Source organism: Salmo salar, chromosome ssa17 (genome assembly GCF_905237065.1).
Source record: "Salmo salar chromosome ssa17, Ssal_v3.1, whole genome shotgun sequence".
NCBI lineage: Eukaryota > Metazoa > Chordata > Actinopteri > Salmoniformes > Salmonidae > Salmo > Salmo salar.
The window spans coordinates 8,565,253-8,578,345 of NC_059458.1; the positions used below are offsets into that span (position 1 = coordinate 8,565,253).

At 41.8% G+C, this 13,093-nt stretch overlaps 1 protein-coding gene across 8 annotated transcripts in view; it reads left to right on the forward strand.

Annotated features, from left to right (window-relative positions):
- LOC106575119 (sodium- and chloride-dependent GABA transporter 2) overlaps positions 1–13,093 on the forward strand; it is a 54,308-nt gene that overhangs the window by 13,014 nt on the left and 28,201 nt on the right. For all 8 annotated transcript variants that reach the window (XR_001321689.2, XM_014151328.2, XM_045698757.1 and 5 more), the window contains 4 exons: positions 40–180; positions 4,557–4,644; positions 5,002–5,134; positions 11,594–11,728. Coding sequence is in view for 7 of the 8 variants with exons in the window: in XM_014151328.2 (XP_014006803.1) it covers positions 40–180; positions 4,557–4,644; positions 5,002–5,134; positions 11,594–11,728 (497 nt within the window). In the remaining variant the exon portion in view is untranslated. The remainder of the gene's footprint in view (positions 1–39; positions 181–4,556; positions 4,645–5,001; positions 5,135–11,593; positions 11,729–13,093) is intronic.

Consider the following 13,093-nt stretch of genomic DNA (forward strand, 5'->3'; position numbering starts at 1 on the left):
TGTCGATTTAAATAAAGTATTTGGAATGTGTTTCCACAGGTCTGGGCTTTGCCAGTCAGGTGATGATCCTCCATGGGTGTGTGTATTACATTGTGGTCCTGGCCTGGGCTCTCTTCTACCTGGTCCACAGCTTCCAGTCAGAGCTGCCCTGGGCCCACTGCAACAACACCTGGAACACAGGTACACCATGTACTGATACCATTTTCACACTACTGAGTCAAACTGAGCCAAGCTGTACTTGGCTGGCCTGTTTATGCATCCAAAGTATTTGCTGGAACTGTACTGGAAGTTGGGGATATTGATGGGTTATCTTATTTTCAAAGAGGTAATATCAAATAGGCCTACATATGTCAACTACTGTCAAATATTTGAAAGCATTGGAGGTGTGCTTGATTAGGTAGGAGTTTGCATTTTTGGGACTATTCCAGTGGTTCCATTGTACCAGAAAAACGAAATCAAGTGCAGCTCAATTATCCGGTCCAAGTATTTGAAAGTATTTGACCTACAGGTGCCTATGTACCTATTTGACCCAGGTCTGTGAAATATTTCACATATTTCTCTTTATCTTCCAAATGCAGTTTACATGCATTTTTCGGCAGTTGCTATTGCAGTTTTTCCCAATTGTTAACACACGTTTGCTGAAACTAGGTAGGTACTCAACTCTAAACACAAAACAGTTAGCCAATTTCCCCAAAAACCACAGACATCTTGCAAAATGAAACTCATGTCAAAATCATGTACTCCCTGCTCAAAATGAAACTCTGAATACAAATGAGATACACATCAAATGAAACTAACAACCAAGATCACACTAATATTCAAAACACTACAATCAGAAACTATTTCAGTCTAAAGACTAAGATTTTGTTTATATATTGTTTGTGTGTACTCAAACAAGAAAGGAACACAAATGCAAAAATTGAAGTTTTTATATTTCAACATGACTCAATACATGTCAAACAGCATACTGTAAGCACACAGTAAATATGCAAAATACAGTAAATATACAGTTGAAGTCGGAAGTTTACATGCACCTTAGCCAAATAAATTTAAACTGAGTTTTTCACAATTCCTGACATTTAATCCGAGTAAAAATCCCCTGTTTTAGGTCAGTTAGGATCACCACTTTATTTTAAGAATGTAAAATGTCAGAATAATAGCGGAGAAGGATTTATTTCAGCTTTTATTTTTTTCATCACATTCCCAGTGGGTCAGAAGTTTGCATACACTCAATTAGTATTTGGTAGCATTGCCTTTAAATTGTTTAACTTGGGTAAAATGTTTCGGGTAGCATTCCACAAGCTTTCCACAATAAGTTGGGTGAATTTTGGCCCATTCCTCCTGACAGAGCTGGTGTAACTGAGTCATGTTTGTAGGCCTCCTTGCTCGCACACGCTTTTTCAGTTCTGCCCACAAATGTTCTATAGGATTGAGGTCAGGGCTTTGTGATGGCCACGCCAATACCTTGACTTTGTTGTCCTTCAGCCATTTTGCCAGAACTTTGGAAGTATGCTTGGGGTCATTGTCCATTTGGAAGCCCCATTTGCGACCAAGCTTTAACTTCCTGACTGATGTCTTGAGATGTTGCTTCAATATATCCACACAAGTTTCCGTCCTCATGATGCCATCTATTTTGTGAAGGGCAGCAAAGCACCTCCACAAGATGATGCTGCAAGCCTCCCCCTTTTCCTCCAATCATAACAATGGTCATTATGGCCAAACAGTTCTATTTTTGTTTCATCAGACCAGAGGACATTTCTCCAAAAAGTGCGGTCTTTGTCCCCATGTGCAGTTGCCAACCGTAGTCTGGCTTTTTTATGGCGGTTTTGGAGCAGTAGCTTCTTCCTTGCTGAGCGGCCTGTCAGGTTATGTCGCCATAGGACTCGTTTTACTGTGGATATAGATACTTTTGTACCTGCTTCCTCCAGCATCTTCACAAAGTCCTTTGCTGTTGTTCTGGGATTCATTTGCACTTTTTGCACCAAAGTACATTCATGGTTCCATGGTGTTTATTTGCGTACTATTGTTTGTAAAGATGAAGGTGGTACCTTCAGGCGTTTGGAAATTTCTCCCAAGGATGAACCAGACTTGTGGAGGTCAGCAAAAAAAAATTCTGAGATCTTAGCTAATTTCTTTTAATTTCCCCATGACATCAAGCAAATAAGCACTGAGTTTGAAGGTAGGCCTTGAAATACATCCACAGGTACACCTCCAAATGACTCAAATCATGTCAATTAGTCTATCAGAAGCTTCTAAAGCCATGACGTAATTTTCTGGAATTTTCCAAGCTGTTTAAAGGCACAGTCAACTTAGTGTATGTAAACTTCTGACCCACTGGAATTGTGATACAGTGAATTATAATTGAAATAATCTCTCTGTAAACAATTGTTGGAAACATTACTTGTGTCATGCACAAAGTAGATGTCCTAACCGACTTGCCAAACCTATAATTTGTTAACAAGAAATTTGAGGAGTGGTTGAAAAACGAGCTTTTATGACTCCAACCTACGTGTATGTAAACTTCCGACTTCAACTGTATTTTGCATATGCAAAGGCAGAAAAATAGGCCAATACTGTATGTTAGATCAATTGTACGGAATAGATAAAGAAACTGTCGAAATACAGTAAAATCAAGAAACAAATACTCCATTGCGAAAACAATCTGTCATGTCTGTTGTTTTGGTCCAGCCACAGTTTTTCATTAACATTACAGGCAATATTCTCCTTGGTCAGACAGCGGGGGAAATGTCTTCTGGCATGACGCATCCACCCCTGACAGGACTCTGCTGGAATGTCATCACAGGCCATTGCCTGGAGAAGGGCCATACGTTCATGGGGTTTGTGATCATACACCTTCCACCGCCATGCTAAAAACAACTCCTCAATGGGGTTGAGAAATGGGGAATATGGTGGGAGATAGAGAATTGTAAACCTGGGATGGTCATGGAACCTGTTGCGGACCTGGGCAGCCCGATGGAATGTCACGTTGTCCCAAATTAAAACATGCATTTGCTGCTCAGGATCACCTGGCCCTCTCTGCTCTGGCTGAAAATGATTGTCATGTAAAGGTGTTCAGGAAATGAAGGAGATGGGCAGTGTTGTATGGTCCATGGGTGGCATGGCGGTGGAGGACCCCATTGTGGCTCATAGCTGCGCATATGGTGGCATTTCCCCTGCCCTGGCCAGGTACATCAATCATGGCGCGTTGACCAATGATGTTGTTCCTTCCTTTCCTCTTCGTCTTCGCTAAATTGAATCCAGCCTCATATGAGTTCCTAGGGGATGAGACTTTCATTCAACTCAATGCTTTTCTGAAATGACAGTAAATAGTGTAATTGCTGTATAGTAAAATTCACTGGCAACATCAATGAGTTTCTAATGTTTCAAGAGTGTAATACTAGAACATTACCTACTTGCACATATCATACCGTTTATCCTTCAGTCTTTGGGAATTCCTTTCAAATGGGTCTCTGTAGATCTGCTTCATCAACGGTGTTTCTTAAAGATGGTTGATAAGCTCACTCTGATGTTATGGAAGATGGCAGTGTTTTCAATAATCTGTTGTTGGATTTTGCAATGGCAGCCTCCTGTTGGTCTGTAAATAGACAGATTCTACCACCACGTGGTGGTCGTCTTTCAGTTCTACAAAAACAAAATGCATACAGTACCGTAAACGCTACAGTAATAGCTACTAGTAGTACAGTATACAAGATAAACATGTTACAAAGTAGTATAGCTCCCAATTTCATACATACAATAATACATAAAACATTTACTTTGTTTCCCCTTACAGTATGTACTGGAATCTACATTCTTTACTGTGCTTTGTTGTACTGCTGTCAAGTAGTAGATAGGTCCAAGTACGTACCTATTCTCATTTTGGAACGTCCGGATGATGGATGTTACGGTGAAGCGGTTCAGCTCGGGCAGCACTCTCTGCACAGCCTCTCTCAAGGTCAAGGCATGGTTGACCACATGGTCCATCAGTCGCCAGACTTTCAGAGAGAACTATCCTTGTTCTTGTCCTCCTCCATCTCTACCTCTTCCTGACAAGTTTGCTTCCATTGTTCTCCAAACAAAGTACTCACATGTAGCCTTTTTATCCATACCAAAAGTCTGATTGCAAAGTGAACATTTACTCAATTAGTGTTTGCACATATGAAGAGTGAAAGTGATCAATTGGTAATTGAGCTTAGCTTGTTGAATAGTGTTGCTTTTCATTTGCACACAAGATTTTAGTTGTGAAGGTTGTGCCAAAGGTAGTGAATTGTGTGTGTGTTTTGCCAGATGTTTGTTATAGAATTGCAATCTGAGTGTAAAGCAAAACATGTGCCAGTAGTATTGCAGATTTGGTGTATGGTTCTGCTAAATTAGTTACATGTTTGGGTTGTTGTGCCTCATGGGCCAGTTTTAGTGTGTAAACAATTGGGAAACTGTAAACCACTTTTTTTTTTTTCTTTGGAAGAGAAAGAGGTATGGGATGTTATGGATGTTGAGTTGAGCTAAGGTGAGTTTAGTTAAGGTGATCATGTGTTGAAGTTCTGTCTGTCTTGTAGATACCTGTGTGTTGTTTGACTCTCAGAACCTAACCTCTGGGACCAGCCTACCAGAGAACGCCACCTCACCTGTCATCGAGTTCTGGGAGTGAGTCTCACCCACATTCCTTACAACACTACTGCATTTTGTTTTCTTAGAAATTAAGTAAAGGGGCATTATATGCAGCTTTGGGCTGGCATTTTAAAATGTGAGGTATTAACAATGGTGTGTCCGTGACTTGCCAAAGTACGTATTAGGGGACATAGAGAAGACTGGAGAGAAGGACATTGTAGACGAAGTAGGGTCACATTTCCAACAGGGGTTTGGTTTTAGGGGGTTCAGTTTTACCAAGAGTAGAGTGATCATAGTCTATCTTTGGCATTACAGTGGCTTTAAACAGGTTCATGCTTAGTCTTGTGTCTATTGGGGGTATTATTAATTGTGTCTGTGTGTCCATCCGTCCAGGCGGGAGGTCCTGCAGCTGTCCAGTGGACCAGATGAGCTGGGGCCAGTCAGCTGGAGGCTGGCTCTGTGTCTGCTGCTAGTCTGGGTCGCCTGCTACTTCTGTGTGTGGAAGGGGGTCAAATCCACTGGCAAGGTGAGCACAAATACACATACATACAGTGGGGTCTGAAATTATTGACACCCTTGACAGAGATTAGCAAAAAATGCTGTATAGAATAAATAATTCAAATACTGAGCTATATTGTATTACATTTTTGGGGGGAAATTATATTATTTTATACTAATACAATTGCTGAGAGAAAAAAAAAAAATCCTCAAAGGTAGGGGTCAAAATTGAAACCCCTGCTTTCAAAACCTTTCACTACCTCACCTGGCGAGGATAATGCCACTGGGCCTTTTTCTAAAATGTTTTATGAGAATGGAGAACACATTGGGAGGAATCTTAGACCATTCCTCCATACAGAATCTTTCCAGATCTTTGATATCCTTTTTGTGTGCTTATTGACTGCCATCTTCCATTGAAACCACAGGTTTTCAATGGTGTTCAAGTCCGGAGACCAAGGCAAAATGTTAATTTTGTGGTCAATGAACCATTTCTTTGTGGATTTTGATGTGTGCTTGATGTGTGCTTATATATACAGTACCAGTCAAAAGTTTGGACACACCTACTCATTTAAGGGTTTTTCTTTATTTGTACTATTTTCTTCATTGTAGAATAATAGTGAAGACATCAAAACTATGAAATAACACATATGGAATCATGTAGTAACCCAAAAAGGGTTTTATTATATATTTGAGATTCTTCAAAGTAGCCACCCTTTGCCTTGATGACAGCTTTGCACACTCTTAGCATTCTCTCAACCAGCTTGACCTGGATTGCTATTCCAACAGTCTTGAAGGAGTTCCCACATATGCTGAGCACTTGTTGGCTGCTTTTCCTTCACTCTGTGGTCCAACTCATTCCTAAACATCTCAATTGGGTTGAGGTTGGGTGATTGTGCAGCACTCCATCACTCTCCCTTCTTGGTTAAATAGCCCTTACACAGCCTGGAGGTGTGTTGGGTCATTGTCCTGTTGAAAAGGAATGATAGTCCTACTAAGCGTTAACCAGATGGGAAGGCGTATCGCTGCAGAATGCTGTGGTAGCCATGCTGGTTAAGTGTCCCTTGAATTCAAAATAAATGAATGACAGTGTCACCAACAAAGCACCCCCACACCATCGCACCTGCTCCTCCATGCTTCACGGTGGAAACCACACATGCGGAGATCATCCGTTCAACTACTCTGTGACTCACAAAGACACAGCGGTTGGAACCAAAAATCTCAAATTTGGACTCATCAGACGAAAGGACTGATTTCCACCGGTCTAATGTCCATTGCTCGTGTTTCTTGGGCCAAGCAAGTCTCTTCTTCTTTTTGCTGTCCTTTAGTAGTGGTTTCTTTGCAGCAATTCAACCATGAAGGCCTGATTCACGCAGTCTCCTCTGAACAGTTGATGTTAAGATGTGTCTGTTACTTGAACTCTGTGAAGCATTTATTTGGGCTGCAATCTGCAGTTAACTCTAATGAACTTATCCTCTGCAGCAGAGGTAACTCTGGGTCTTCATTTCCTGTGGCGGTCCTCATGAGAGCCAGCTTCATCATAGCGCTTGATGGTTTTTGTGACTGCACTTGAAGAAACTTTCAAAGTTCTTGAAATTTTCCGGATAGACTGACCTTCATGTCTTAAAGTAATGATGGACTGTCGCTTCTCTTTTCTTATTTGGAGCTGTTCTTGCCATAATATGGACTTGGTCTTTTACCAAATAGGGCTATCGTCTGTATACCACCCCTACCTTGTCACAACACAACTGATTGGCTCAAACGCATTAAGAAGGAAAGAAATTCCACAAATTAACTTTTAAGAAGGCACACCTGTTAATTAAAATGCATTCCAGGTGACTACCTCATAAAGCTGGTTGAGAGAATGCCAAGAGTGTGCAAAGCTATAATCAAGGCAAAAGGTGGCTACTTTGAAGAATCTCAAATATAAAATATATTTTGATTTGTTTAACACTTTTTTTGGTTACTACATGATTCTATGTGTGTTATTTCATAGTTTTGACGTCTTAACTATTATTCTACAGTGTAGAAAATAGTACAAATAAAGAAAAACCCTTGAATGAGTAGGTGTGTCCAAACTTGACTGGTACTGTAATATATACATACATACATACATGCATGCATGCATGCATGCATGCATACATACATACATACATACATATGCCCCTGAGCAATTCCAGACTCAGATACCACACATAGAAAGGCTTGACCAATCTGATTTTCAGCAACCACCTCAAGAAAACACTCACCAATGAGCTTGACCTAAAGCCATCACACACAACACCCATTCTGGCTAAATCGTATGGTTTTCATCCACTCCTTCTAATCAGGGACTGATTCAGACCTGGAACACCTGGTGATTGCAATTAACTACCAGGTAGAAACCAAAATTAGAAGTGTTTCAGCCCTCCAGGACCGAAATTGAACAACCCTGCTATCAACCAACAGCAATCATACCTCCTTTGCTGTGGGAGTACTGTACATGAAGGATTCCACTTAAACCTTCAGGGCCAATGGATCGGAGATGGACAGTATAGATATGGTTGATATAGAAGGTATCATAGATGTACAGTTGAACAGATGTGATTGATATAGAACAGTGGTTCCCAAACTTTTTATAGTCCCGTACCCCTTCAAACATTCAACTTCCAGTTGCATACCCCCTCTAGCACCAGGGTCAGCGCACTCTCAAATGTAGTTTTTTGCCATCATTTGAAGTCTGCCGCACACACACTATACTATACAATACATTCATTAAACATAAGAATGAGTGTGAGTTTTTGTCACAACCCGGCTCGTGGGAAGTGACAGAGCTCTTAAAGGACCAGAGCACAAATAATAATAATCAATAATTTTGGTCTTTATTTAGCCATTTTACATATAAAACCTTATTTGTTCATAAAAAATGGTGAATAACTCACCACAGGTTAATGAGAAGGGTGTGTTTGAAAGGATGCACATAACTCTACAATGTTGTATTGGAGAGAGTCTGTCTTAAATCATTTTCCACACACAGTCTGTGATTGTATTTAGTTTTCATGCTAGTGAGGGCCTAGAATCCACTCTCACATAGGTACGTGGTTGCAAAGGGCATCAGTGTCTTAACAGCGTGATTTACCAAGGCAAGAAACTCTGAGCGCAGCCCTATCCAGAAATCTGGCAGTGGCTTTTGATTAAATTACATTTTCACAGAACTGCTTGTTGCAATTTGTATGAGTCTCTCATGTTCAGATATCGGTAAGTGTACTGGAGGCAGGGCATGAAAAGGATAAGGAATCCAGTTGTTTGTGTCGTCCGTTTCGGGAAAGTACCTGCGTAATTGCACACCCAGCTCACTCAGGTGCTTCGCTACATCACATTTGACATTGTCCGTAAGCCTGAGTTAATTTGCATGCAAAAAAATCATACAATGATGGAAAGACCTGTGTATTGTCCATGTTAATGCAGACAGAAAAGAGCTCCAACTTCTTAATCATAGCCTCAATTTTGAATATAGTTGCGGAGAGACCATGTGATCCTAGATTCAGATCATTCAGGCGAGAAAAAACATCACCCAGATAGGCCAGTCGTGTGAGAAACTCATCATGCAAGCAGTCAGACAAGTGAAAATTATGGTCAGTAAAGAGAACTTTAAGCTCGTCTCTCAATTAAAAAAAACTTGTCAATACTTTGCCCCTTGATAACCAGCACACTTCTGTATGTTGTAAAAGCATTACATGGTCGCTGCCCATATCATTGCATAATGCAGAAAATACACGAGAGTTCAGGGGCCTTGCTTTAACAAAGTTAAACATTTTTACTGTAGTGTCCAAAACATCTTTCAAGCTGTCAGGCATTCCCTTGGCAGCAAGACCCTCTTGTGGATGCTGCAGTGTACCCAAGTGGCGTCGGGAGCAACTGCTTGCATGCTCATTACCACTCCACTATGTCTCCCTGTCATGGCTTTTGCGCCATCAGTACAGATACCAACATATCTTGACCACTGAAGTCCATTTGATGTCACAAAGCTGTCCAGTACTTAGAAATATCCTCTGTTGTCCTGGTTTCCAGTGGTTTGCAGAAGAGGATGTCTTCCTTAATTGACCCCCCATAAACGTAACGGACATATACCAGGATCTGTGCCAGGCCCGCCACGTCTGTTGACTCATCCAGCTGTAATGCATAGAATTCACTGGCTTGTATGCAAAGCAATAATTCTTTCAAAACATCTCCTGCCATGTTACTGATGCGTTGTGAAAAAGTGTTTGATGAAGTCATTGTCTGTATAATTTTTTTTTGCCCTTTTCATAGCAGCATTGTCCCAGCCATATCCGCGCGGCAGGAAGAGAATTAAGTCCTCCACAAAAGGGCTTGCCTGTCCTAGCCACTCGTTAGCTCAACATTATAAGACTCTTCTAGCCCCTTCTTATTAATGGTATCTATTGCTTTTATACATGTCTTACTACTCGAAAGTCGTCTTTATTCTCGCTCAAAAAACTCCCGTGGCTTATTTTTAAAATTGTCATGTTTCATTTCTAAATGTCTTCGCAAGAGTGAAGGTTTCCCTTGAGAGAGTAATGGTTAATGTGATTGGATGTTAATTATTTGACTAGGCTACCTGTATTTGACATTGTGTTGGTATTTTGCTGAACACTAGATGGTTTAATTTTATATTTGGCAGTGCAACGAGGCTACTCAGGCGAGAAAAAAATCCTCTCCCAAATGTATAGCCCCGTTGGAAAAAATTTACTGTTTGAAAATGTGAAGAAGAAAAAATCTCTATAAAAATGTGATTCACATTTTATATTTGGCGTACCCCCGACGGCATTGTGCATACCCCTGGGGGTACCCCAGTTTGGGAATACCTGATATAGAATATGAACTCTCACTGTCAAAAAGAAATGTCCTCTCACTGTCAACTGCATTTATTTTCAGCAAACTTAACATGTGTTAATATTTGTATGAACATAACAAGATTCAACAACTGAGACATAAACTGAACAACTTCCACAGACATGTGACTAACAGAAATGGAATAATGTGTCCCTGAACAAAGGGGGGGGTCAAAATTAAAAGTAACAGTCAGTATCTGGTGTGGCCACCAACTGCAGTGCATCTCCTCATGGACTGCACCAGATTTGTCAGTTCTTGCTGTGAGATGTTACCCCACTCTTCCACCAAGGCACCTACCTGCAAGTTCCCGGATATTTCTGAGGGGAATGGCCCTAGCCCTCACCCTCCGATCCAACAGGTCCCAGATGTGCTCAATGGGGTTGAGTTCTGGGCTCTTCGCTGGCCATGGCAGAACACTGACCTTCCTGTCTTGCAGGAAATCACGCACAGAACGAGCAGTATGGCTGGTGGCATTGTCATGCTGGAGGGTCATGTCAGGATGAGCCTGCAGGAAGGGTACCACAAGAGGGAGGAGCATGTCTTCCCTGTAACGCACAGCGTTGAGATTGCCTGCAATGACAACAAGCTCAGTCCGATGATGCTGTGACACACCGCCCCAGATCATGACAGACCCTCCACCTCCAAATCGATCCCGCTCCACAGTACAGGCCTCGGTGTAACGCTCATTCCTTCAACGATAAACACGAATCTGGCCATCACCCCGGTGAGACAAATCCACGACTCGTCAGTGAAGAGCATTTTTTGCCAGTCCTGTCTGGTCCAGCGACGGTGGGTTTGTGCCCATAGGCGACATTGTTGCCAGTGATGTCTGGTGAGGACCTGCCTTACAACAGGCCTACAAGCCCTTAGTCCAGCCTCTCTCAGCCTATTGCAGACAGTATGAGCACTGATGGAGGGATTGTGCGTTCCTGGTGTAACTCAGGCAGTTGTTGCCATCCTGTACCTGTCCCGCTGGTGTGATGTTCGGATGTACCGATCCTGTGCAGGTGTTGTTACACGTGGTCTGCCACTGCAAGGATGATCAGCTGTCCAGCCTATCTTAGGCGTCTCACAGTACAGACAATGCAATTTATTGCCCTGGCCACGTCTGCAGTCCTCATGCCTCCTTGCAGCATGCCTAAGGCACGTTCACGCAGATGAGCAGGGACCCTGGGCGTCTTTCTTTTGGTGTTTTTCAGAGTCAGTAGAAAGGCCTCTTTTAGTGTCCTAAGTTTTCATAAGTGTTACCTTAATTGCCTACCGTCTAAATTGTTAGTGTCTTAATGACCGTTCCACAGGTGCATGTTCATTAATTGTTTATGGTTCATTGGGAAACGGTGTTTAAACCCTTTACAATGAAAATCTGTGAAGTTATTTAGATTTTTACGAATTATCTTTGAAAGACAGGGTCCTGAAAAAGGGACATTTCTTTTTTTTGCTGAGTTTAGAAGGTATTATAGCATTTTCGAATGGATTTGAGATGTACAGTATAGATGTGGTTGACATAGAAGGTATCATAGATGTACAGTTACATATGTGATTGATATAGAATCTAGATGCCATTTTCAGTTGGATTTGAGATATTATTGATCTAGAAGCTATCCTACTGTTGTTCCAGGTGGTCTACCTTACTGCCACGTTCCCCTACGTGATGCTGGCCATCCTGCTGGTACGTGGCATCACCCTGCCTGGAGCTGCCCAGGGCATCGTCTACTACCTCAATCCCAACATCACCCGCTTGGCAGACCCACAGGTACCTGCAACCCACCCTCATACCCGCCCACTACCCACGACCATACCCCCCAACATGCTGGGTCTTTTTTCATTAGGCACAAAACTGAAGAAAACTGACTGAAACAGGGAGAGACTACCAGAACTTGTCCAATAAGAAACGCTTACATTGTGAAACCTTTTAGAACGTTTTTCAATGTGTGCCCTAATAAACACGACCCTGGTAAACATGCCTAATTTCTGAGAGGATACTGATTTGACTGGCTGCTTTTTAGCCAGTCCCAAGCACCCCTCTATTGGAGTTGGTCTAGTCTGAATCAGTCTATTGTGTCCACCCACTCTGCCCAGAGTGGTTGAAAACCACTTTGGTGTTGACATTTCTCTTCCTTATGTTATAAACACATTTTATGAAGACAAATATGATTATTTGGCTTGGGCGACATACCATATAATACCAGTGGCGGTCGGTGCCGTTTAAGATTAGGGAGGACGATTTTGTTTTCTTTGAGCATGGCCTTATTTCTATTACAGTATATTGGATGACTGATATTCCTTTTACCCAGCTCAATGTTTCATAGGTTTAGGCTACTACATGATACTTAAATTTGCGCTATAACCATCATAAGGTTGCTACAACCTAGCCTACAAGGGAAAGTTTATAACGTAGGTGCACAGGTCGAGAGTAATTGGAGTAATCAAGGTGACAGACAGTGACACATTCAATACCATCTTGCACCCTCTTGCCTGCATCTAGCTGATCTGGTGTGTAATCATTTGTCCAAACAGTTGCAAAACCTTCCGTTTTGCAACTAAAACAAATTCAGCTCAGTTCATCCCTGTTTCATTGCGTTTGCTTCCATTTAGGAAACATTTTGCAACAGAATCTGCAGAATAGGTATACCCATGATCACCCGCGCAAACAGTTCACTTTCTTAGCAGCCACATACAGCATCATCACTTTCCTCATTGTATAAATCCTTCTCTGACATCTATGCGCTCTCCTCCTCTCACTTTTTCCCTTTGCTTGTAGACTTCAGTGCACAACACAACAGCTATCTGTGACCAATTGAAAAAACCTCTCCAAGCCAAACCTTCATACCATAACCATTAACCACTACACTGCCGACATCGTTGTCACCATATTATCTAACATCATAGTCAACATAGCTACTAGAACTGACTCATTAGTAAACCCACAATCCAATCCATATGTACAATCACGCAGTACAGTGTACAGCAAGCTGTTTAGCAGTTACACCGGCCAGCCCCGTTGGCAATAAATTAATATGACTAAAAGCTTACTTTCACTTGGAAGAGTTGCAGTGTTGGATTGCCTTAGCCAGCTAGCTAACATAAATTGCATTCGTCTCAGTGTTTGATTCAGGTT